This window comes from Phoca vitulina, unplaced genomic scaffold (genome assembly GCF_004348235.1).
Source record: "Phoca vitulina isolate PV1807 unplaced genomic scaffold, GSC_HSeal_1.0 scaffold13, whole genome shotgun sequence".
NCBI classification, from domain to species: Eukaryota; Metazoa; Chordata; class Mammalia; order Carnivora; family Phocidae; genus Phoca; species Phoca vitulina.
This window is the reverse complement of record NW_022589716.1, coordinates 8,415,964-8,439,423: the sequence shown is the minus strand read 5'-3', so window position 1 is coordinate 8,439,423 and position 23,460 is coordinate 8,415,964. Positions and strand designations below refer to the sequence as shown.

The following is a 23,460-nucleotide window of genomic DNA, read 5'->3' as shown; positions in this document are numbered from 1 at the left end:
AGCTGTAGGGTCAGGGCCCCGCTCTTCCCCAGAAGCCCTGCAGTCACCCTGCTGCCTGGCTGAAAGGCATCAGCGCTGACGGCGGGCCCATTAGCTGGCTCGCCAGACCGCCCTGAGTGGGGGGGGGAGTGGGGGGGGCGCTGGCGGCAGCTGCAGGTGGGGACTGTGCATGCCAGGGGGATACGGGGCCTCGAGGCTGGGAAAGGGATGGCGTCTTTGTCGCTTGCAGGCACACCACCCACTCCTGAGACCGTGTCCTTCCCAGTGACCTTCAGGAGGTACAGATAAGAGCGTGTTCCTCCATGGGGCGCTCTGGAGAGCAGCCACGCCAATGTCAAACTCAGGCCCTTTACGCAAGCCGGGCCTTGGCCCAGGAGTGCCCTGCCCTCCTCCTTCAAAAGGGCAACGCCTCTCCCTCTCCAGTTACCTCGCTAGGGCTCCTCTTGCTGAGTCCCAAGCCCGGGATTGGCCCCCACGGCCCCCAGCATCCATCTCGGGAGCCCCCAACACCGACAGTTCCCAGTGCAGCTTGCCCCAGGCCAGTATCCCAGTGGACTCATCTGTCTGCCCCACTCAAGACTCCTCTAGGCCAGAAGCAGTCGGACCTGCTTCAGTGTTGTCCACTATCTGTCCATGTGCCCAGCCGAGTGCCCTGTGGACAGGTTGGCCGAGAGCAGCTGGGCCTCGGTCTTCTTACCTCTGAGATGGGGAGAATGGCACCCGGCAGTTCTGGGCACAGAGGAGATGCTTGGCACATGGAATCCACTGTGTGATCAGTAGGGTATGGTCCTCCCTATGTCAGCGGCACACAGTGGGTCTACATGCAGACCTCTGAGGAGTGGACAGTGGTATAGTACATCCACACACACCACCGACGCCAGCCCAGGCACTTGGGGGATCCTGGGGTCGACAGGCTCAGAGATGGCGCGAGAGAGAGAAAGAGGTCTGGACATGAAGGCCCCCTGTTCCCCTCTTAGTCTCAGGCCATGACCCCACACACTGGCTGTGGCAGACGCAGGGAACCCCAGCCTGGCCACAGCCCTTGGACCCCAGGGAAACCATGGCCCCTGTGAGAGGCAGCACGTCGCCTGACCCCGCAGACAGGCAGCAGGTGCTCTGGTGCCCATAACACTTAGGGGAGATGAAGATGGCCCGCCTGCTGGACACCGTGCCTGGCCCAGCACCACACTGTGCCGGCATTATCTGCTGTCTGAACCACCACCAGGGAGGAGCTGGGCCAGGGCATGGGTGGAAGAGGCAGAAGAGGCCATTGGCCCCAGGGCCTCAGTGCCAACACCTGGCCCTGCAGGGGACAAAGTGCTGCCCTGGGAGTCTAAGGGAGGAAGCAGTCCTACCCTGGGGAGTCTGAAGCGGGAGACACAGCCCTACCCTGGGGGGTCTGATGGGAGAGGTAGCTCTGTCCGGGAACATACAAGGAAGACTGTGAAGGCTGGACCAGGCCAGAGGAGCCGGCTGGACGGGACAGGTGGCCTCCCCGGCCTAAGGTCTGCCCCAGCCATCAGGCCTGCTGCCTGCCTCTCTGCCAAGCCAGCGACAGACGGCTCTCTCAGAAAACAGCCCTTTTGGCTGAGCTGAGCTGGCCGTGGGCCAGGGCAGGAAGGCCAGTCATCCTCACTGTACCCCATAGAACCAGACATAGGCACCAACTGCTATTCCCCATGCTTACCCCATGCTCACCTCCTCGCCCTGTTTCCCACCTGCCGGCACCCCTCGTGTTCTCTCTTGGGCTCAGCTCCAGCTAAGAAGAGGGTATGTGTCGTCTGTACAAAGTCCATGTGGGCCCCCCAGCCCCACCCTTCATGTGTCATCCGTCATACAGAAATCCACAAGGGGGAGAAATGTGAGTTCAGAAGGATGATTCCCCCCACCCCCTGCCAAGTTTGAGCAAAATGGCCCCTAAAATAGCAGAAGGGGGCATTGGGTGTGGACCCCAGACATTAACAATGCCCATTTCTCCCCAACCAGAGGGTTTCCTCCACCCTCCGGCCCCTCCCAGGACCAGAGTTGCAAACATAAGGGTCCCCACAGGTAGGGCTGGCCCCAGCGCCTGGAGAGACCCAGCTCCCTGCCTCTGTAGGGCATCTTCATCCCACCTTTGTAAGTGGGAAATCAAGACCCTGAAGGAAAGCCTCACCGAGGCTACAGGATTTAACAGGCACCCTTGCCTCCTTGATGAGATGGGGGTGACCCCCAGGAGTAGTCCTGGGGCCACTGGGGACTTCGGAGGCTTCAGGCTCAGTCTTCACTCACCATTCGGGATCCCAGAGCACACATGTTCAGGTCAGGATTTGAGGCTAAGACCCTTTGCCAAGGCCCCTGCGTGTAATCACTAGGCACCACGTCCTTGTGGTCTAACCACGGCAGGACAGTAATGGTGGACACGGGGCACTGGGCAGACCAAAGCAGACACAGAGGCCTTTCCAGGGATCCCCCCCACTCCAACCCTGATGGCCCCATTCTGTCACACCCCCAGCTCCACACCGCATCAAGCATAGAGACCACAGCTGTGTTTACAACGTATTTTCACACATGTGACCTTGCCCGCCACCATCCCATGCTAATCCTCTCTCTACCAAGGAAGGGGCCTGGCCTGGCCCTTTCAAGGTAGGAGAGGTAGGGACAAGGACCCTGGGGGACAAGGACTGCATACAGATTCCTGAGCCTCACCCATTGTCTGCAGGGCACTGGAATCCTCTTCTATGACACATTTCCCCTGTGTCACTGATGCCACCAGCATCTGATCCTCTGCTGAGACCATGAAACTGCAGGACAAAAAGACAAAGGGAGCCATTGGGGCAGCTGCCCAGGGGTGGCCCGAGTGCAGGCAGGACCCAGCCCGGCCTGTGAGAGGGGCGTGTGTCTCCTGGGGGCCCCAGAGTTACCGACCCCCACCCATGCCCTTTCCTGTCCTTGCGGGAGGTTTGCCTAAAAAGTTGGCGAGTGAAGCCCCATGTTCTAATCTGCAGTCCTCCCACCACGCCCGCCTGTTTTCATTACGGAGGGAAAGAGCATCAGAGCCGTGTTTATAACCCCCTTTTAGATAACAAATCACATTTTCTTTTTGCCAGCGAGTGTGTTGAATTGATATTTTTTCCCCTCGGTTTAATGGGTTTGTGTGTTCAGGAATGATCTTCATCAACCGAAACTCCTTATTGTGTTTGATATAATGTCAGCTTTCATTATGTGCTTCGGTCGGAGCCGGGCGCAAGGGAAGGCCAAGCACCCTGGAGCCTGGGCCCCGGCCCCCGGCCCCCACCCTGCACCCACCTGCGCTCCAGTCCTCCTGCCGGGTGGGTGGTGCGGCAAAGGTTGGAGATGCAATGGGAAGGCGGGTTGGAGCGTGGGTGCGAAGCCTCTCTTACCCCTGCCGTGTCCTCATCTGTATGAGGGGGAGGGTCGCAGGGCTCCCGGAGGAGCCCCGTAAACCCAGCATGTGTGAAGCGCGGGACGCAGCAGATGCCTCTGGTGACCGAAGCAATCAAGTCGCTTCCGGTCTTCCATCCATCCAGCTGCTGTGGTCTTGCCCAAGCCTGGTGCCAGGCATGGAGTCGATGTTGCAGAAATGCTCGGACTGTGTTTACGGGTCCAGCCAGTGGCGTCTACCCCCCAGACCTCTGGTGGGAGACAACTCACAACTGTCCCCACAATAAGCCCCCATATTGACCACCTTAAACTACGGCCTCAGGCCCAGCACCCAGGCAGTCCCCGAGGCCAAGCCCCCTCCCTGAAGCCTGAGGAGCCGGAGCTGAGAGGGAGCAGTGCGGCCCTGAGGTCACACAGCAAAGGGGTGGCCAAGGTGACTTCTGCCCCCCAGAGAGTAAGTGCTGGCTCTGTGCTTGCTGGGAGCACACTTGGTCAGCACCCCCATTTTCGACCACAAAGAAACAGGCTGCCAGGGCCACGCACCAGGTGTTTGCGGTACAAGACAGCACCGAGGAGCGCTAGAGGAGGGTGACTCGGACGGTGGCCTTCTCCTGTGTCCTGACCCTAGAGCCCATAGGGGCAGGAGAGGGGCCAGTGGCACTTGAGGGCACCAGATTCACCTTCTGGCGGCCTCTGTCAGCCATGCTCAGTTCTGATTAAAGATCATTAAACATGAAATTAGCCCGTTTGTGTTACGGGTCCCCGGGGTGGCCGGTGATTATGACGCGCAGATGGCCAAGAACCCAGGCTTCGGGCAGGCGAGCGAGGCCGGGACGGGCGGGGTGCGCACCAGCGGGCCGGGGAGGCAGGCGCGGGGGCCGGGCTTTGTTTTCTCCCGCTCCTGTTGTGTAAACCCCCTTGCATTTCACAACAAATCACAGATAATTAATAAGTACATGCCCGTAATGAGCAGGCTTTTTAATAGAAGAAATTGGAAGATGCGGTGTCGAGTCATTATTTCACTCTGGCCCAGACTCGGCTCTGTTTTCCCATCTTCCTCACTCCCCCAGTACTGCCTCAGCCAGAGTCTCCGCACACAGGCTGGCTCTGACCCCGCCTCTCAGCGGTCCTGGAGTCAGGGAGCCCCCGGGAGGCCCCACCCAACCTGGGGCACCACATGCCCCTGGAGCCTGTGAGGGCCCCTGAGGGGGTGTCTGTCTGGGGCGGGGGCGGGCATGCCCGGCCTAATTCAGCCAGCCCTCCCCAAGCTGCCCTGGATCCGGGTGGCGGCCTCAGGGCGGGGGCCCCGGCTGCACCTCAAGCAGCCTTGTGAGGAGCTGTGAGGGTCAAGGCCTCTCTCTCCCCCCAGGAGGAAGATATCCTGTACTACGATGCCAAGGCCGACGCTGAGCTGGTGAGTGCCGTACCCCTGTTGGGGGAGGAGAGCTGCCAGAGCCCCACACCATCCCTTGGCTAGTAGCCGCAGCTGTAAAATGGGTGTGAGGTCTCAGCGCCCTCCCACATTCTGAGGTCACCCTGCAAAGTAGCGGTGGCGCAGGCCCCGCGCCCGACCCCAGGCAGGTGGTGAGGCGCTTGGATCTCCTCCCGTGGGTCAGTCCAGGTGCCAGCGTGGAGGAGGCTGGGCACTGTGGGAGCGGAGGAGAGAGGGAGCAGCGCGGAGGGCTTCTTGGAGGTGGGCAGGCAGGGCCGGGACGTGGCTGTGGTGTGGCTCACGTGGTGCAGGTACCTCCGTGTGCTGAGCCCCCCGCAGCTGGCCCCACCGTCGGGGCTCCCGCCAGCTCGGTCAGGCTTGCCCCCGCTGCAGAGGCAGCCCAGCCGTGTGCCCGTTCCCCAGACGAAGGACGGGGCTTGGGCTCTGCTGGGGTCACTGGCTCAGCAGTGATGGCGCGGGGGCTCGCTGGACGGCCCAGACCCTCACTGCTCCCGTCTCAGCACCCCTGACTGGCTCGTGGGTGTTTGGGCGCCCCATCTCCGGAGGCCTCGCGTGAAAGCCGTATGACCGTTTTGGTAGCAGGGGACCTACAGAGGAGCCAAGAGTGTCCGAGAGGGCAGGGCACACAGAGTGCACAGTGTTTGGTGAACCTGCTAAGGCCCAAGTCCATCTGCCTGCCTTGGAGGCAAATGTAGTTGAACTTGACTATCTCCTCTGTAAACAGAGGTGTCATAATAGCTCAGTCTCTGGGGTCCCACCTGCTCTGGCTGGGGCGGGAGACCCCAAATCCAGGGGTCCTCTCCCGGGCTCATTGGCCGGGGGCATTTCCTGGGGCGAGCGGGAGGTAGACAGTGCCCCTGGAGGTGGGCAGGCAGGAAGGGAACCCTGCAGAGGGTCGGTGGTGCCAGGCCAGCCTGGGTGAGCCTTGAGGAGGGCAGGCGGGCAGGGGGCCGGAGAAGGAGGGGTGGGTGGGCTAAAGCAGGTGTGCTTCCCCCTTGGCTGAGCCTCCGTGGCTCCCAGAGAAGTTGCTAAAATTAAAGCTGGAATCTGAAATTCAAATGAAGAGCGAACCTTTAATTAGACCCTGAATCTAATTCCTTACCCCCCTCAGCAGCAGGCTGTAATTTTAGCAATCAGTGCATTAAATATAAACCAGGAGACTGCAGTTGCCCACCGTACAAAACCCCTGGGCATGGGGGTGGCGCCAAGAGGCTCCTTGGCTGTTCTGGTGCCCGGACCCCTGCCAGGATCCCCTGAACTCCCTGTGCCCAGGACCCCCGCCCCCTGGCTCTAAATCACTGATTCCCTGCAACGCCCCCCCCCTCCCCTCAAGGGGGTAGGGACAGCCCCAGGAGGGAGAGGCACCCTGGGTGGGGCTGGGCTAAGGGCAGGCCAAAAGCCTGGCCCTCTATAAAATTTGACATGAACACATTTGCCGACTCCCCTGCTTGTTGTGTTGTTTTGTTTTTTTAATCTTTGCCAGAGGTACAGTTAGAGATCTTTCTAGACCATTTACTTTTAAATTACCAGCCAGAAGGTGGGGGTGGGGGAAAGAGAAGGAAGGAAAAAGTTCGCCAGCTGATAGCTTATCAGAACGGAATCCAAATGTCACATTAGTTGGGAAAGTTGGGAGATTAAATTTTCCAGCGCCCTTCATCTGCTGCTGACATTTCGGGGGCTTTCTTCTCCCGCACCTCCCCCTCCTGCAAGCGGAACGTGAGTGGCTCACGCCTCAGAGGCGGCAGGCTGGATAGCTGCCTGCCCCAGCTTTACCCAGCATCCTTGAGCTTCTGAGGGTCCTCCTAGGGTGTGCCGAGGTGGGCAGAGAGTCGCACACGTGGTGAGGGGGCGAGGGGGCAAGGGGAGGGCAGCAGATGGCTTGGATTTTGCTGTACAGAATCCACCCTTGACCCCCACGCAGGCCCGCCTGCTGCGGCCCCACCCAGGCAGTAATTCATTCCCCAGGCTGGAGGACAGACCCGGAGCACTCCTGGGGTGGGCAGAGCACATCTGGCTGGGTAGGGAGGCACGATCACTCTTTCCCCAGACAAGATGCAGCAGGAGGCAGGAACATAGCGGGTGTGCCCAGGACCCAATGAGCAGTGGGGTCTGCAGAGCCACAAGGGGGTGGAAATGAGCTGAGCCTGGTGTTGACGGTGATCACACGGGTTGAGAGGCAGTGAGGGGGCATGCGGATGGCCCAGCTGCTTACATCCCTTCCTCCCGGGGCACAAGGCCCCCAGCTCTGCCCCTGCCCCGCCTTGGTCTCCATCCCTCCTTTCCTCCCCGTCTGGCTCTTCCCTGCCTTCCTCTTCACTCTCTACCACCATCTTCCCCTCCCCCTTGCACACCTGCACCCATGCCTGCCCACCCCCCCCACCCCACCCCCGCCGCTCGGCTGCGGCATCAGCGCTGTAGCGGCAGACCCGTTCCTGCCAGCCTGTGGTGGTGGGCGGGGGTGCACGGCGCATGCGCAGCCCGCTCGGCCGAGAGATGCTGTAATTGGCACCTGTCAGACGGCTGCAGCTCATTTTAGAAAGTCAACAGGGGCCTTTGCAGTCCCTCTGCTAGCAAGCGCTGAGGACCCTCCCTCTGGAAGTTACGGGGTCTCAATGCTAGCCCCCACCCCAGCCCAGCTCTCCCCCTCCCAAACTCAGCCCCTACAGCCACCTGCTGAGGGGGTGGTGACCCTCCCCCAGAGGGGGCAAGGACCCACTCGCTGGTGCCAAAGGAACTCCATGCAGGGGATGGGGGGCCCCACGGGGGGGAGCCCAAGGCTCCTGGGAAGGGCTGCCTAGGCCTCCCTGGGATCACACAAGCCCATCCTTGAAAGCAGAGGTGTGCAGCCTGCTCTTTCTCACTGGGACTCATCTCCTTCATTGATAATTGGTTTCTAAGAATGTGGGGAAGTTTGGTTTGGGTTTTGGAATTTGGGTTTATCAAATGTAGGGATGGTGGGTGGGGTGGCCAGGGGCAGGTGGGAGTCACAGGCCTCCTGGGGGAGGGGTCCATACCCCCTGTCCATCTGTCCCTGTGTCTCTCCATCTCTCCCCGTCTCTGATTCTGAGATGCCCCTATCACCTAGACTCTGGCCCTCTCCTGCCTGCAGAGCTGTCTGACCCCACTCCACCATTTTCCAGCCCTGACGTGACTGCGGTGGGGGGGGATCCCTTTCTGCAGGATGACCCTGAGAGTGAGGATGTGGAGAGGGGGTCCAAGGTCAGCACCCTCAGGCTGGACTTCGTTGAGGACTCAAACTTCAAGAACAAAGTCAACTATTCGTACACGGCCGTGCAGATCCCCACGGACATCTACAAAGGCTGTGAGTGTGCAGAGCGATCAGAAACCGCCCTCCGCAGCCAGCACGGGAGCAAGGCCCACGGCCTGGGCACTGCCAGGTCCTGAGTGCTCAGCCAGTGCCGTCTGCCTTCAGCCCCCGCTACCCACATCCACACGCAGGCGTCAAGTCATTCTCAGGCATGGCCTCACGCTAACGCTCAGACTCTCACCGCTGTGCACACACAGTCTCCTGCCCCTGTGGACACATGTGCCCCACGTGCCCCCAGAGCAGCTCCTCCCCGCCGTCCCCCATTCCCAGGCCCCGTGTAGGAATGGTTGAGGAGCTACCACATCAGATGAACACAGGGGCTGGGGGAACAGGGAGCAGTCCCTCACTCACGGACGCCAGCCCTGGAGCATCTCCCTCCTTGTCCAGGGACAGGGCAGCTTTGCACAGTGGGGAAACCAAGTCACTACAGCTGGAAGGATTTGAGTCAGACATGAGGAGGAACTTCCTGAAGATCTTGGGAGGTGTAGGGGGAAGAGACCGAGTCAAGCACTACAGAGAGAGCTCTAGCAGCGGGCTTCAGGGCCCTGGGGTCTGGTGGTTTGGGCATAATTCTGTGAGCATGTACAAGGCAACCTCAGACTCCAAGGGGCCCCCTGGGTGGAGGGTCTTGGAACACAGGTCCCAGAGTTTCTGGGTAGTCTCCAGAATGCAGGGAATCCTGCAGGGGCCTCAGGAAGGCCCCCCTCCACCCTTCGGGTCAGCCAGAACTTCTAGGCAGCCTCAGGCAGGGGTGAGGATAGGTGCTGCCCCCACCCCTGTCGTCCCTGCCACAGGCCTCCCTCAGGCCACCTGCCCGAGCCAGTCGAGGAGCACTATCACAGGCAGGCACGCTAATTAAAACAGGAGCCATACCGCCCTCCCCAGTCACCCCTCGCTACCCACACAAATTACATTTTATATGTTTTTTATTTACTGTGTCACTTTTAATTAAATCTGTAATCGCCTGCCTGAGGGGGCATGGTCCCCGTTTCCCAGCTCAGCGTGATCTGAGTGTGCACGTGGGTGCGGGTGTGTGCACGTGGGGCTGAGTAGCAGGCCCTCTCCAGGCGGGGAGGCCGGAGTGTTTGCACAAGTGTGTCTCACGGTGAATGCAGGTGTGTGCATGTGGTCATGGGTACCCACAGGGACAGCCCCGCTGAGGCGGGGGTCTGCTCTTGGCTCTTGACCTGAGTCAGAAATGCCCCTGTGCCAGCAGCGAGAGGGGCTTCCAGGACAGTCGGCTCTAAGCCTCTCCTTGGGAGGATGGGGAAACTGAGGCCCAGCGAGGGTTGGGACTCACCAGGCAGACTCTCCCAGGGCAGGCAGTACCGTATGAAACATTTGAGAACCGGCTTTATTTTTTTCGTTAAAGAGAAAAATAGAAATTGTTCGAGTCACTAAGTTTCTAAATTAGGAACGGGACCATAACATACTGTTCAATAGGCACAGCCAATGATAGAAATGTGTTTTTGTTTTCACATTATGGTCAGTTAAGGGGAGCTACAAGGACAGAGAGAAGGGAGTGGGAGCAGAGGGAGAGAGATTAGGCAGCAGACACGATGCAGCAAAGGCCCCACATTGCAGGGCGGAGGGCGAGAGCAGAGGGCCCCGTGCCCAGGGATGTGTCCGCGCCCCCTGGGCGATGGGCAGAACCTTGCGCATTTGTCTCTTTAAATCACAGCTCTTCGCCTGCTTTAAAGGTTTCAGTGTTCAGAGGCCCTCCTCCAAAGAGCCGAGCCTTTGGAAGGCATTCTCTGAGTCTTACTTGGGGTGGATCTGTGATAGGGATCTATCAGGGCTCCGCCTGGGAAGAAAGGCAAGTGGGAGAAACCGGAGGAGAAAAACAGCCCCTGGGGGAGGGGGTTTCGGTACAGAGTCCCAGCAGTAGTAGGTGGCCAGCCCCTGGCGGGTTTCTCTGAGGGTCCTATACGCAGAGATAGATTCGCTGCACGTGAGAGAGCACGTGCACACACACGTATCGGCCAGATTTAGGGCTGTCCTGAGTTGGGGGATGGGGGTGCTGCCCAAGCCATCCTGAGTCTCTGCCCTGGTTGAGCGATCTGCAGGACCAAGCGCATTCGTCTGAGAGAAGCCTCGCTCTGTGAGTGTGTGTCGGGGTGGGTCCGGCCAGGGGATCACACGTGTGCCGCCACAGAGGTCAGGGGAAAGGGGGGTGGGGGTAACTTGCTCTTGTGAGAGCAAGACCCACTGCTGTCCTCCCATGGGTGCAGCGTGCTGTGGAGGTGTGAGCATGCGTGCCCCCGTGCCCATGGCAGCAGTCGGGCTGCTGGGCAGGTAGGTTCGAGGACGAGGGACTCTTAACACCTGGCTGGAAACACGGAGGTCCAGTGCAGAGACACGTGTCGGAGTACACAGGCTGTATGCGTGTGCGTGCGTGTGTGTGCAAGTGCCTGTGTCGGAGCAGGATCGTGGCACAGCCCCTGCCCCTCCAAGAGCCTCCGCCCCCGCCCCGGCCTGCTCCTGGCCCCAGCTGATTAATCATGGAGCTGAGTGGCTTCCAGCTTATCAGGTACCTTAATAGCTGAATAATTCCTGCCCCATCATTGGGCCCTTAATTGCTTTCTTGTGGCTGCAGCCTGGAGTGCATGCTGAGTGGGTGAGCTCCCAAGGGACCAGCTGCAAGCTCCAGGCAGCATGCTGGATGGGCATCCCAATTTACAACTCCCTGCCACCTGGACAGCCCCTCTCAGGGGCCACAGGCCACGGCTGCCCTGCCTGATCCCGTGGGGCCTGGCCGAAGGGTAGGCTAAGCTGGCTTGGGAGGGGTTGAGGACCTGGAAGTCTTCCTGGAGGAGCTGATGCAGCCCTCAGCTGAGCCCTGAGGAAGGAGAGCCCCGCCAGGCAGAAAGCAGGTGAAGCTCGCTAAGTGTGGGGTACATGCATGGGCGTCGTGGTGAGGTTCAACAGGGGGACAGCCCGGGCACTTTTCACCCCCGCCCCGTCTCCCCCACAGCCACTGTCATCCTTAATGAACTCAACTGGACAGAGGCCCTGGAGAATGTGTTCATCGAGAATCGCAGGCAGGACCCCACGCTGCTGTGGCAGGTCTTCGGAAGTGCCACGGGCGTCACTCGCTACTATCCCGGTGGGTGTCAGCCCATCTCTCCTGTCCACCCAGCACCCATCCTCCTCCGTCACCCAGCCCACTTATCCTGGGGCGTGTGGGGTGGTTGCTCACCCTGTGGGCTGTGGAGTAGCCACTCCTGCCAGGCCAGCCGGCCCTGGCCAGGCCCTTCCCTGCCAGACCCCCCTCCTCGCCTTCTCTCCTCCCGCAGCCACCCCATGGCGAGCCCCCAAGAAAATCGACCTGTACGATGTCCGAAGGAGACCCTGGTGAGTGAGCAAGGAGGAGCTGGGCAGGGACACACCCTCCATCCCCCTGACCTCTGCCGCCCGTTCCCCTCCCTCCCGATATCCAGGACTCGGAGCAGGGCGCAGCCAGCTCTATCCAATTTTCATTTCACACATCGTTGCCGCTGGAAAATGGATCCCATCACCCAGGCAGGCCTCCCAGCTGCCTCTGCCCCCCGTCCACTGCCTGGCTCTCCACCCCCTCAGGACTGAGGGATTGGGCCAGTGGGGGTTCCCGAGGGTGGATATATCCTCTGTCAGGTCGCCAGCCCCCGCACCCCCCATCTGAGCCCTGAACACCCCACCCTCTGCTCTGCCTCTCCTGCGGTACCCCGTGACCTCCTCCCTCCCTGTTCCATCCCACACACAGCTAGGACTCAGACCTTGGAGCCTTGTTCCAGGCCAGGGGACATTGCAAGCACTGGGGCCCGGGAACATACCTCCTGCCCCCTCTCTGGATCACCTGTTCAGCCCTCCTTGGGCTCGTTCATGTGCTGGGGGACCAGGTCACTCATGTAACGGGCAAGGACGGTTTTAGTTTCATTTTTTTTTAAGACTTTATTTATTTGAGAGAGAGAGACAAAGAGAGCACAAGCGGGGGGGGAGGGAGGCAGAGGGAGAGACAAGCTGACTCTGCACTGAGAGGGGACACTGTGACGCGGGGCTTGATCCCAGGACCCCGAGATCATGACCCGAGCCGTAGTCAGACGCTTAACTGACTGAGCCACCCAGGCGCCCCAGGACCATTTTGTTTTTTGTTTTTTTTTAAAGATTTTATTTATTTATTTGAGAGAGAGAATGAGAGAGAGAGAGAGAGCACATGAGAGGGGGGAGGGTCAGAGGGAGAAGCAGACTCCCTGCTGAGCAGGGAGCCTGATGCGGGACTCGATCCCGGGACTCCAGGATCATGACCTAAGCCGAAGGCAGTCGCTTAACCAACTGAGCCACCCAGGCGCCCCAGGACCGTTTTATTAAATGTGGTATCCTCGGTGCCTAGAACGCTGTCTGGCCCATGCGGTGGATGCTCAGTAGAATCAGTATGTGGGTGAAGGAAGAAAGGACCCACAAGGTCCTAGTGAGGCTGGCCCTAACTGACACTTCTCCCGGGCAGGTACATCCAGGGGGCCTCGTCGCCCAAGGACATGGTCATCATCGTGGATGTGTGAGTGAGCGATGCCTGCAGGAGGGGTGGGGGTGGGAGAGAATCTGCCGCCTGGGACCCTCATGAGGGAACAGCAGGAGAGCACCTGAGGCCTACTGGCACCTGCATGACCTTCCCAGGAGCGGCAGCGTGAGCGGCCTGACCCTGAAGCTGATGAAGACGTCTGTCTGTGAGATGCTGGACACGCTCTCGGATGACGATTATGTGAACGTGGCCTCGGTGAGTGCCAAGGTGGCGGGCGGGTGAGGAATGGGTCACCGCAGCCGGTGCCGAGTGCCCCGGCCAGCCTGAGGGGTGGGGGCACTCAGTGACTCACCACCCGCCCTGTCCCTGCAGTTCAATGAAAAGGCGCAGCCTGTGTCCTGCTTCACACACCTGGTGCAAGCCAATGTGCGTAACAAGAAGGTGTTCAAGGAGGCCGTGCAGGGCATGGTGGCCAAGGGCACCACAGGCTACAAGGCCGGCTTTGAGTACGCCTTCGACCAGCTGCAGAACGTGAGCGCCGTGGGTGGATGAGCGGGTGGCTGGGGACAGGCCAAGGCCCGGGCTTGGTGAAACCGGGGAAATCAAGACGGATGGCCTTGTTAGCGCCCAACAGGCAGCTCAGGCAGATAGCACCATCTGCTGTGGGGAGGAGGGCCTGAGGGCCGGGCCTTCCGGGGGGAGGGAGACTCACCCTGGACCAGGGAGGGGCTAAGAGCTGCTGACCCCAAACCTACCCCCAACCAGTCCAACATCACCCGTGCCAACTGCAATAAGATGATCATGATGTTCACGGACGGCGGTGAGGACCGCGTGCAGGATGTCTTTGAGAAGTACAACTGGCCCAACCGGACGGTGAGGCTCAGCCCAGGTGGGGGGCCCCCTGACCTGGGCCCAGTACCGGGGAGGGCTGTCCTCTTGTGGCCACAGCAGTAACCTCAAGCCTCAAATAGGTGCGCGTGTTCACTTTCTCCGTGGGGCAACACAACTATGACGTCACGCCCCTGCAGTGGATGGCCTGCGCCAACAAAGGTACCTCGTCCAGCGTCCCCGCCCCAGGGCTGCCAGCCATGCCCTGCTGGCCGTCACGTTGCTTGTCCACCTGTCCATCCATGTGTCCAGCTTTCCAGCTGCCTGTTTACCCACCATCCATCTTCCTGTGCGTATGACTGTCCATCTCTCTATCTGGCCATGAAACTTGTCCATCTGACTGAGCATCTTTCTGCCCATTTGTCTGTCCGTTGTCCATCCATCTCCTGGCTTATCTGCTCCCGTGTCTGTTTGCTGGTCAAGCTACCACTCCATGCATGTGGGCCTGGCCCCTGGGTGAACTCTGAATGTCACCACCATCCCGGCATGAGGGACTTCAGCCTCAGGCTCCTCCCTTCACCCTGCCTCTGCTTCCTTACACCCCTACACTCATGGCCCCTTCCCTAGCATCAGCGCCCTTGACAGGGCAGGGGAAGGGAGCACTAAAGGGATAGGAGCTTGGGAGGAGTGACACCAGAAAGTGAGGGGGCCTGGACACAGCCTGGGGTACGGGAGCCCCTGTGCCATGGGTCCCAAGTACCACCCAGACCCACCTCTGCCTCACCTTCCCTCACAGGTTACTATTTTGAGATCCCTTCCATTGGAGCCATCCGCATTAACACGCAGGTGAGACCCTAGGGCCTCCCCCCTCCTCCCAGCCCCTTACTTCCTGGGCACAGTGTGAGCGAAGGGCTGCTGTGGTGTGAGAGCGCCCCCTGGTGGCTGGCTGATATACGGGGAGGCAGAACAGGGAAGATGCAGTGGGCAGGTGGACTTGTGACCCCTGTCACCCTCTCCCCAGGAATATTTGGATGTATTGGGCAGGCCCATGGTGCTGGCGGGCAAGGAAGCCAAGCAGGTGCAATGGACCAACGTGTATGAGGATGCTCTGGTAAGGCCTCTGGGCCCCCACAGATGTGCCCACAAGGTCAAGTTCCTTAAGGGCCCCCTTATGGGAGTAAACCAAACAGAAGAAAAAAAGGGGCCTGTGCCTGAGCCCATTCTCTGGACACTCAGGGTGGGGCACGGCTGGCCACAGGAGATTAACCTGTCCTCCTCCTCTCCCTTCAGGGGCTGGGGTTGGTGGTGACAGGGACCCTCCCTGTTTTCAACCTGACACAGGATGGCCCTGGGGAGAAAAAGGTAAGGTTCCCCACCAGGGAAGGGCTGGGCATGCCTGAGGGGGTCAGGCATGCCCCTGGCAGGCCTGGGTTGGAGGAGGGACAGGCCGGCCTTCAGACTGGACAGAGGCAACTATTTGTGAGCAGCTTAAGGCCTTGGGCATGAGGTTTGGACAGTGGGGCTCCCCCGTGGAATTGAGCCCATTGCAGACCCCATGCCTCTGCTCCCAGAACCAGTTGATCCTGGGTGTGATGGGCATCGATGTGGCTCTGAATGACATCAAGAGGCTGACTCCAAACTACACGGTAAGTGTCCATCTGCCCATCCACCCAGCTCTGCCTCCCACGTGGACGCAAGCCAGGCTCAGCAGAGATGTCTGATGGGGATTATAGCACCTCCAGAGAGACCTGTGAATTCAGTCAGTCAGGGAAGGCTTCTGGAGGAGGTGACCTTGGGCCTAGAGCTGGGGTCAGCAAACTTTCTGTGAAGGGCCAGACTATGAATATTTTAGGCTCTGCCAGTGTAAATACTCATACCCGGTTCTGCTGTTGTACTGAGCACGGCCACAGATAAAACAAATAAATGGGCATGGCTGTGTTCCAATACAATTCTGTTTGTGGATCCTGAAATTTAAATTTCACCTAATTTTCACATCATGATCTTTTTCAACCACTTAAAAATGTAAAAAAAACAAAAAAAAAAACAAAAAAACAGGGGCTCTTGGTTAAGTGTCTGACTCTTGGTTTCAGCTCAGAGTCCCACATAGGCCGCTTAGCAAGGGAGTCTGCTTGAAGATTCTCTCCCTCTGCCCCTCCCCTACTTGTGTGCACGCTTGCTCGCTCGCTCTCAGATAAATAAATAAATCTTTAAAAAAAAAAAAATGTAAAAAATATTCCTGGCCATACAGTAACGGCCCATGGGCCGTAGTTTGCCAACCCCTGGACGGTCGGATAGACAGGAGGCATACCTTGGAGTTACAGGAAACTCTCTGAGCAAAGGACTGAAGGTGAAAACCAAAATCAGAAACCAGGGGAGGCGCAAGGTCAGTGTGGCTGGCCCAGGGCCTGTGGCGAAGGCAGCTTCAGTCTTGGTTGTGAAAGGGGTGGGGGATGGGACATGTGTGACAGCTTGCCTCGACCCGAGGGCCCCGTGTGGTTGGCCTCCATGTTCAGTGAGAAAGCAGCCTAGAGAGCTAAGGGTGAGCCCAGGGTCCCATTCACTCCTCCTTCACTTATGTCTGGACGGGGTACCCTTCTCCCTCGGCACTCTACTGAGATGGGGACCAGGAGGAGGCAGAAGTGGGGGTGCAGGGAGGAGACGGCGGCGCTGAGGGGCCAATGGAGACAGAGCAGTCCGGCCGACTGACAGCTCCAAGAGAACCAGGAGTCATGGGGGCAGAAGGCCAAATCGATTTGTGGTCCCATGGAGCCCATCAGCCTTAACAAGGGACGCCAGCGTGCTGGGCTTGACTTGAGAAATAGGTTCAAGGCCACGTGGCATGTGGGGGCCCCTGGCCCAGGCAGGCACACAGCAGCCCTCAGTCGTACGGAAAGCAGGCTGAGGAAGAGCTTGAGAGGCTGGGGAATCCCTGCCCGGCCCTCCAGGCTCTGAGCCCCCCATCTACGCCCCCAGCTTGGAGCCAACGGCTACGTGTTTGCCATTGACCTGAACGGCTACGTGTTGCTGCACCCCAACCTCAAGTCCCAGGTGAGCCAGGGAGCAGTCAGGAGGAGGGTAAACCCTACAAGATGGGGACCCCTGACTTCCTGCCCTGCCTCCCACAGACCACCAACTTCCGGGAGCCGGTGACTCTGGACTTCCTGGATGCTGAGCTGGAGGATGAGAACAAGGAGGAGGTGAGGGCAAGGAGGGGAGTATGGATGGCGGCACCCAGAGCAGCCGAGAGTAGGGACCGCACCCCTCACGTCTCTGGCCCTTCCAGATCCGTCGGAGCATGATCGATGGCAACAAGGGCCACAAGCAGATCAGAACACTGGTCAAGTCCCTGGACGAGGTGAGAAGATGGGGGAGGGGGACAGAGTCAGGGTGGGCATCCTCCCGCACTCCATCCCATCCCTGCCTACTGGCCCAAGTACTTGACCCAGCCTCTTCTCTCAGAGGTACGTAGACGAGGTGGTGCGGAACTACACCTGGGTGCCCATAAGGAGCACCAACTATAGGTGAGTGGGGCGGGGCTGGCAGGGAGGGGCGGGGCAGCCCCAGAGCCCAGAGTCTGAGCCCTCTCCCCACCCAGTCTGTGGGTGCTCAGTGGCTGGAGCCATGATCCTAGTGGGGCACCAGCAGCCAGGGCTGCTCACTACTCACCCCGGGACTCTCGGTCCCCCAAGGGCCTCTCGCTGGCCCTTCAGGAACAAGGGCCATTTCCTGAGAGCACAGGACAGAGACAAGACAGTGCATCTGATGTCTCCCCATGCCACACCACCCTCTCACGTCACCCCTGCCTGGATCGTATCCCTGGGTATCTGCACCCAGGATGTCACCCTCAGCACATCCCCAGGCTGGCTGTCAACAGGCACCACAGCCCTCGGAGGAGGTACCCTTGTGGGTCAGGCCCAGGCCGTGCAGGCTGTCTTCTTGTGCCCCCCAGAGCCGGTCTCATTCCCACCCCAGTCCCAGCTTGTGATTGCTCCTCACCGTGTTAGCGCCAGCCCTGCTTCTCACTGGCTTGCACATGACCTAAGTCTCTGGGGACCGAGGACCCCACTCCCATGGCTGTGCACCCAACAGCCTAGCTCACTGACAGTGCTCTGCCCCTTGTGAGTGTGCTGCTGGCCTGATTGAGGAGGCCGGCTGGGTACCTGGGGCGGGAGGGGCTGCTGGGGGAGGGGGAGCGGGGGGGGGGACTTGCTTTGGGGCTGGTCATTCTGAGGCGTTCAGGAGAGTTCGGGGACTGAATCTCCCACAGCTAACAGGGAAAGGTGGCCCTGGTGGGCAGGAGAGGGGACGTCATAGCCTGGGCCACTCTGCCTGGCTCCGAGGCCATGGGGCGGGGGGCCGGATGCCAGTGTGGCCCACCTCTCCCCAGCAGTGACATACGCTCCTCCCCTCCCCTCCTCCCTAGCCTAGGGCTTGTGCTCCCGCCCTACAGCACCTTCTACCTCCAAGCCAACCTCAGCGACCAGATCCTGCAGGTCAAGTGTAAGTGGCCCAGCCCCTGCCTGCGCCCTGCACCCCTGCCTCTGCCCCGCACCCTGGCCGGCCCCAGGCAGCATAGCCAGCCACTGGCGGCAAGGCAGCCCCCCCTGCCCAGTCTGCCCACCCCCCAGGCACCCGCAGGCTGGGGCACCAGCCGTCGGAAAGTCTGTGGAAATCTGCATGCTCGCCTTTTCTCAGATTTGGTTCCAGATCATTCTCTCATGATTTCCGTTGAGGTTTTTGGTTTTAGTTTCTCCTACTGCGTGTCTTCCCTCCTTAGCCTGCCTCCCTCGCATACCCCTGGGGGCTGCATTCTTGGAAGACACCCCCCCTCTCATCTCTCCTCTCCCCTGTGCCCTATAGCTCTCTCTCCCTGTGGTGCCCCCCCCCCCTGCAGGGTCTCTCTCTCCCCCTACTCCGCCCCCTTCACTCATCCTCCTCCATTTTCCTCCTCCCTGAGCCGCCCCTCTCACCTTGCTCCGACCCCCACTGCCCTTCCCTCTCCCCACTTCTCTCCCTCCTCCTCCTCTCCCCTTCTCCCTTCTCTCTCCCTCCCTCCTCCTCTCTCCTTTCCCTATATCCCCACCTTCTGTCTCCCCCATTCCCTCTCCTTTCTGCTCTCTCCCTCTCTCCCCTACCCCAGCATCCCTACTTTCTCTCCCTCCCTCCCTCTGTTCTCTTCCCCATCTTCATCCCCCATCCCACCCTCTCTGCCTCTTCTTCCTCCTCCCTCGCCCTCTCTCCTCCTCTCTGGACCTCTCTCCTTCCTTCCTTCCCACTCCTCTGCCTGTGGCTCATCCCTGCATGTCCTGCTCACCCTGGGCCTCCCCCGAGAGGCCTCCGGAGCCTGCGGCCCCGCCTGCCCACCGCCCGAGGTCACTGGGAGGGAGGCTGGGGCTCCGGCCCCACCGGGCGCCCCCCACCTGCCTGGCCGAAGGGGCTCATCTCCTTTGAGTTTTCTCGCTCTCTCTTTCTCTCTCATGTCGTTTTTTTGCAAGAAGTTTCCTTTCGGTATGATGATGAGACACAATATTTTCATTCAAACAGCCATTGAATAAAATATTGTTTGTGCCCCCCCTCTCCCTCCCCCTTTTCGTTTGTTTTTGTGTTTGTGTTGTTTTTGTTTTCCTCGCTTTCTCTCTTGGTGGACTGTCCCAGTGCCAATCAGCAAACTGAAGGGCAAGTATATTCAGAACCAGTGCACTCTCCTCTCCCCACCCCACCCACCCTCACACCCCTGCTTGCCCCCCTCCCTGCCCAGGACCAGCCAAACCCCTGCTCTCCAGGGCTCCCTCCCAGCATCCCCTTGGTTCCTCTAGTTCTTGCCTTTTCCCTTATCCCTAAACCCCTATTACAGCCAGCGGCCCTGCTCCTGGCCCTGCCTGCAGGGTGGTCTCCGGGTGTTCTGAGAGCTCAGGCCCCCCTCTTCATCCTCCTTGCTCCCTCTGGGCAGGTCCCTGCCATCCCCACCTTCTCTGTCCCTCCAAGACAACTCAACAGTGGGCTGGATGCCTCTCCACCACCTCCCACCCAGCAGGGCAGGGGGCCTGATAGACAGGGGCTAGAGGAGTCCTCAGCAGGGCTTATGAGAGGCTTATGGGAAAGGGAAGCCCCAGCCACCTGAGGCTTCCTCTGGGATAGTTCTCCCCCCTGTGATCTCTGCCAGTTGGTCCAAAGTTGACAGCCCTCCAAGGGGTGACAGAAGGCTCTGGAAGCCCCCCACCCTGATTCTGAGATGGGCAGGATAGGGCATCAGCCACACCACTGGGAGAGCAAGGCAGACCCAACCATCCTGGGCACCTGCCTAGGTGCTGTCACCCCTGTCCCCTGCTGCCCCTACCACTTTGCTAAAGCCTACTGGCCCAGCCCAACCGCGGTACCCACTGCCGCTGGGGCAGGTGGTCAGCAATGAAGAAGGTGTTCCCCTGGGAAATAAAAGCAGACTCGGGGATGGTGAGCCTAGCCAGGAAGAAAGGAAATGTGTCTGGACCCCAAGGGCCAGCGAAACAGGTTGGAGGGAATCAGTCTGGGAGTGAAGAAAAAGGTTCTGGCACTTAGACATAATCCAAGCCAGAGACTCCGGAGAAAGGTAGGCAATGAACTCCCAGACTTGGGTGGAGAATAAGGGGAGCGAGAGAGAGAAACATGCGAGGGTCTCTACCACTGGTGCACAGAGACACCCCTCCCAGGGAGTGCCGGGGCAGATGGGCACAGAGAGCCAAGAGGGGATGGCCTGGAAGCCAGGGCTCCCCAAGAAGCCCAAGGGGCCCTGTCCAGCCTAGTCCAGCAAAAGGGATAGAGCTGGTCCCCGTGGCCTGGGTCGGGGTGGGGGACAGGCCCTACTCCCACTGGCTTGAGTTGTCTTTTCTCCTCCTTCCACATCCCTCCCAGTGTCCCCAGAAATGCAGGGCTCTGGTAACAATGACAACTATAGCCTAGTCTCCCTACCTCCTTTTTCTTTCTCCTCCTTCCCCTCCCCTACCCCCGTTCCCTGTCGGCCTGTGTCCAAACCCTACCTCACAGTCCCATCAGAAAACAACAGTCCAACCAGTGACTGCCCAGCCCCTCCAGGCACCCCAGGTCCACCTCCCGGAATCTTGCAGTGCATTGTGGGAGTATCTGGAAACAGAGAAGACCCCTCTTCTGCAAAAATAAAGCCCTACAGTGACAAAGAGGTCGGAAGCTTGGTGAAGACAGGATTGGAAGGTGGGCTGCCCAGAGTGCAACAGGCCAAGGGGCAGGGGCACGCCTCCAAGATGCAGACCAGCCAGGTAGCTGATCCAGCCTGGCAGGGAGAGGCCCCAGAGAAACCCCAGATTCACTCACAAAGCCACACAGAAACACTCGTACACATGCACGCTCCTGCAAATACACATCCTCTCCCATGTACGTATGTGTTCTCTCTCAAACATGTGCACAGGATCCCTCAAAAGCACCCCACAGCTCCTGTGGAGCCCCAGCATTCCTCTTGGGCTGGTTCTGAACCCAGGCAGGTCCTAGGAAGGGTGGAGGCCCATTCTTCTCCCTCTGCCCTCACCCAGCCTCCCAGCCCAGGAAGGACCGCGGGACCCCCACAATGCACTGCAGCCCAGCCCCAGCTGCCCACACCGTCTCTGGTTGGACTGTCTCTGCCCGTGAGAAATCCCCTCGGTTTGGCCATGTTGATGCCTGACACAGAACAAAAGTAAGACCTACCAAAAATGCAAACAGCTGCAGCAAAGAGAGATAAAAATCCGCAGCCAAAAGCCAATTCCCTTCCTCAAAGTCTCTTTGGAGGCGAAGGAAGCTCAGCATGCGGTGTTTTCCATTACGGACGCGATAAGAGCGAGACCGGCACCTCCCCCAGACCATGCATATATATAGCAGTGTGTGTATATATATGTGTGTGTGTATGTCCGTGTATATGTGCTATACAGCCGTATGGAAGCACATACAGCCACGCCATGGGACTCACTGCCCACAGAGGACCGGGCCTGGGCAACATATTGGCTATAACTGCCCTCCTCCCGCGATGCCGGAGTCACCACAGGCCCTCCACCCCCTCCCCGCCCGCCCCTTCTCTCCGCCCGCCCCTTCTCTCTGGCTCGAACTTGAACGTGGAAGTGGCGGGTTCCCTCTTTGCTGGTGTCTCCCCCCTCCCTCAAGCCACCCTCTTCCCTGTCCCTCCAGCCCCGTCAGCTCTGAGCCCCCTGGCCTCCTGCCTCCCCAGCCCCCGCCGGATAACCCCCCGTTTCTGTTGCAGATTTTGAGTTCCTGCTCCCCAGCAGCTTTGAGTCTGAAGGACATGTTTTCATTGCTCCCAGGTAGCTTGCGTGTGGCCTTGCTGAGGTGTCCTCCCCAACCCCAACCCCAACCGCCCCGGCCCTGCCTCCTGCACGGCTGCCTGGAGCTCTGTGTGTGTGCGTGCGTGCGTGTGTGTGTCCTGTGCGGTGTCGCCCCGCCCCGTGCATAGCCCCGTATGTGCGGCCCTGTGCATACCCGGGCCATGCCGCCCCACCAGGCAGCAGTGGCCAGCTGCCCACAGCTCCAGCCCCCACCAGGCCTGGGGCGGGAGGGCTCCAGACTCTGCCGATCTTCCCTGCCCTCCCAGGCCACCAGGAAGGACCCTTTCTGCCCTGGGCAGGCTGTCCGCAGCACACCCCTCCCTGCGCAGCTGCTGCTCTGGTTTGTGGCGCCCTCCCCACCCCCCACCCTGCACCCCAGCCTTGTCCTGTGTCAGTCAGTGTTTGTGTGGGTCTGGGGATGAGCCAGCCAGAGCCCCCGTCGGCAGTGCTGAACTTAGGGGTGGTGGCTCACAGGGGACTGGGGGAGGTGGGGAGTACAAGGGCTTCGAAGAGCTGCTCTGGCAAGTGAGGGCTCAGGGCCCAGCGCCCTGGACCATCCCTGAAGTGCACACTCAGCATGCACACGCACATCCTTGGGTGCCCACCCTCTGCCTGTTGGCCCACAAGTGAGGAGACCAACAGCCCCCCCCCCCCCGTGGTGAAGCCCTCCCCCATGACCTGGCTCTGGACCCATGGGCACTCTCAGGCACCACCCGGGGGCTCTGGACACTCCTAACCTCCATGTGTGTGCATGTGTGTGCATGCACCCACCAATTTCTCTTGACTCTCTGTAGATGTGTGTTTGTATTTGTGAGTAATTGTGTACATTTGTAAGAGTCTGAATGTACTGTGGGGTGGGCTGTGGGCATGAGTGATGGTGGGAATGAGTGAAAAGGCCTGGGTGGCCCACGTGACCCTGAGAGAGGGGACTGGGTTTGTTTTTGTCACTTCTGTATCTTTGGCTCGGGAGAACTCAATAAATATGTGCTGGGTGAGCGAATGAAGTAATCCACAGCTGTAAATGTACATATTGTTGGGGAGGGGGGAGGGGCTGCAGGGGAGTTGTAGCTGAAGCACAACCTACGGGTGTCACTCTGGATATGTCAGCCGTGCCCCCTACCACAGAAGTACAGGCTGCGCACTGCACAAAGGCCATCGGGGCCAGAGAGCAAGTGGGGACTGAGACCCCGAACCAGGTGCCCTCAGCAAACCGTGGGCACAGCCTAGGGAAGCAGCACATTTCAAAAAACTCCCAAGGCTGCCTGCGTCCAGGCCAGTGGGGAGGTCTCTGGTGGCAGGGGTGTGAATGAGCGATTGGGCAGAAGAGAGAGCTCCATCTACCAGACTTCCTGGGGAGCAGAGCCCTAAGCAGGCCTCCCGTGCCCCCAAAGCTCCCACGTTGTCTGGACCCAGAGGCTGAGCCCAGCGAGGGCCTTGAGGAAGTGAGGGGTTTCGCCTGTCCACCTCTGGGGGAAGAGCATCCCGGGCAGAAGGAATCACCAGTCGGAGGCCCCACGCATTCCCACTGACTTCCTGACACCCTCTGTGGTACGATGGAAAAATCTGAGGCTCGGGGAGCTTAAGTGAGTTGTCCAGAGGTGCCAGGCCAGGAAGCGGCAGGCTGAGGGCTCACACTCAGGCTAAGGCA

At 59.8% G+C, this 23,460-nt stretch overlaps 1 protein-coding gene across 4 annotated transcripts in view; it reads left to right on the top strand.

The window, feature by feature from the left end:
• The window catches only part of CACNA2D2 (calcium voltage-gated channel auxiliary subunit alpha2delta 2), a 140,078-nt gene that overhangs the window by 112,031 nt on the left and 4,587 nt on the right, over window positions 1-23,460 (top strand). For 2 of the 4 annotated variants that reach the window (XM_032411347.1, XM_032411349.1), the window contains exons 5-24: window positions 4,754-4,798; window positions 8,018-8,159; window positions 11,140-11,271; window positions 11,462-11,519; window positions 12,649-12,699; window positions 12,819-12,918; window positions 13,036-13,194; window positions 13,429-13,536; window positions 13,635-13,713; window positions 14,288-14,337; window positions 14,513-14,602; window positions 14,782-14,853; window positions 15,063-15,137; window positions 16,465-16,539; window positions 16,617-16,688; window positions 16,775-16,846; window positions 16,951-17,012; window positions 17,915-17,991; window positions 19,147-19,167; window positions 21,731-21,791. In XM_032411347.1, coding sequence (XP_032267238.1) covers window positions 4,754-4,798; window positions 8,018-8,159; window positions 11,140-11,271; window positions 11,462-11,519; window positions 12,649-12,699; window positions 12,819-12,918; window positions 13,036-13,194; window positions 13,429-13,536; window positions 13,635-13,713; window positions 14,288-14,337; window positions 14,513-14,602; window positions 14,782-14,853; window positions 15,063-15,137; window positions 16,465-16,539; window positions 16,617-16,688; window positions 16,775-16,846; window positions 16,951-17,012; window positions 17,915-17,991; window positions 19,147-19,167; window positions 21,731-21,791 — 1,601 coding nt within the window. The remainder of the gene's footprint in view (window positions 1-4,753; window positions 4,799-8,017; window positions 8,160-11,139; window positions 11,272-11,461; window positions 11,520-12,648; window positions 12,700-12,818; window positions 12,919-13,035; window positions 13,195-13,428; window positions 13,537-13,634; window positions 13,714-14,287; window positions 14,338-14,512; window positions 14,603-14,781; window positions 14,854-15,062; window positions 15,138-16,464; window positions 16,540-16,616; window positions 16,689-16,774; window positions 16,847-16,950; window positions 17,013-17,914; window positions 17,992-19,146; window positions 19,168-21,730; window positions 21,792-23,460) is intronic. The other 2 variants (XM_032411351.1, XM_032411350.1) reach the window with 1 other exon arrangement.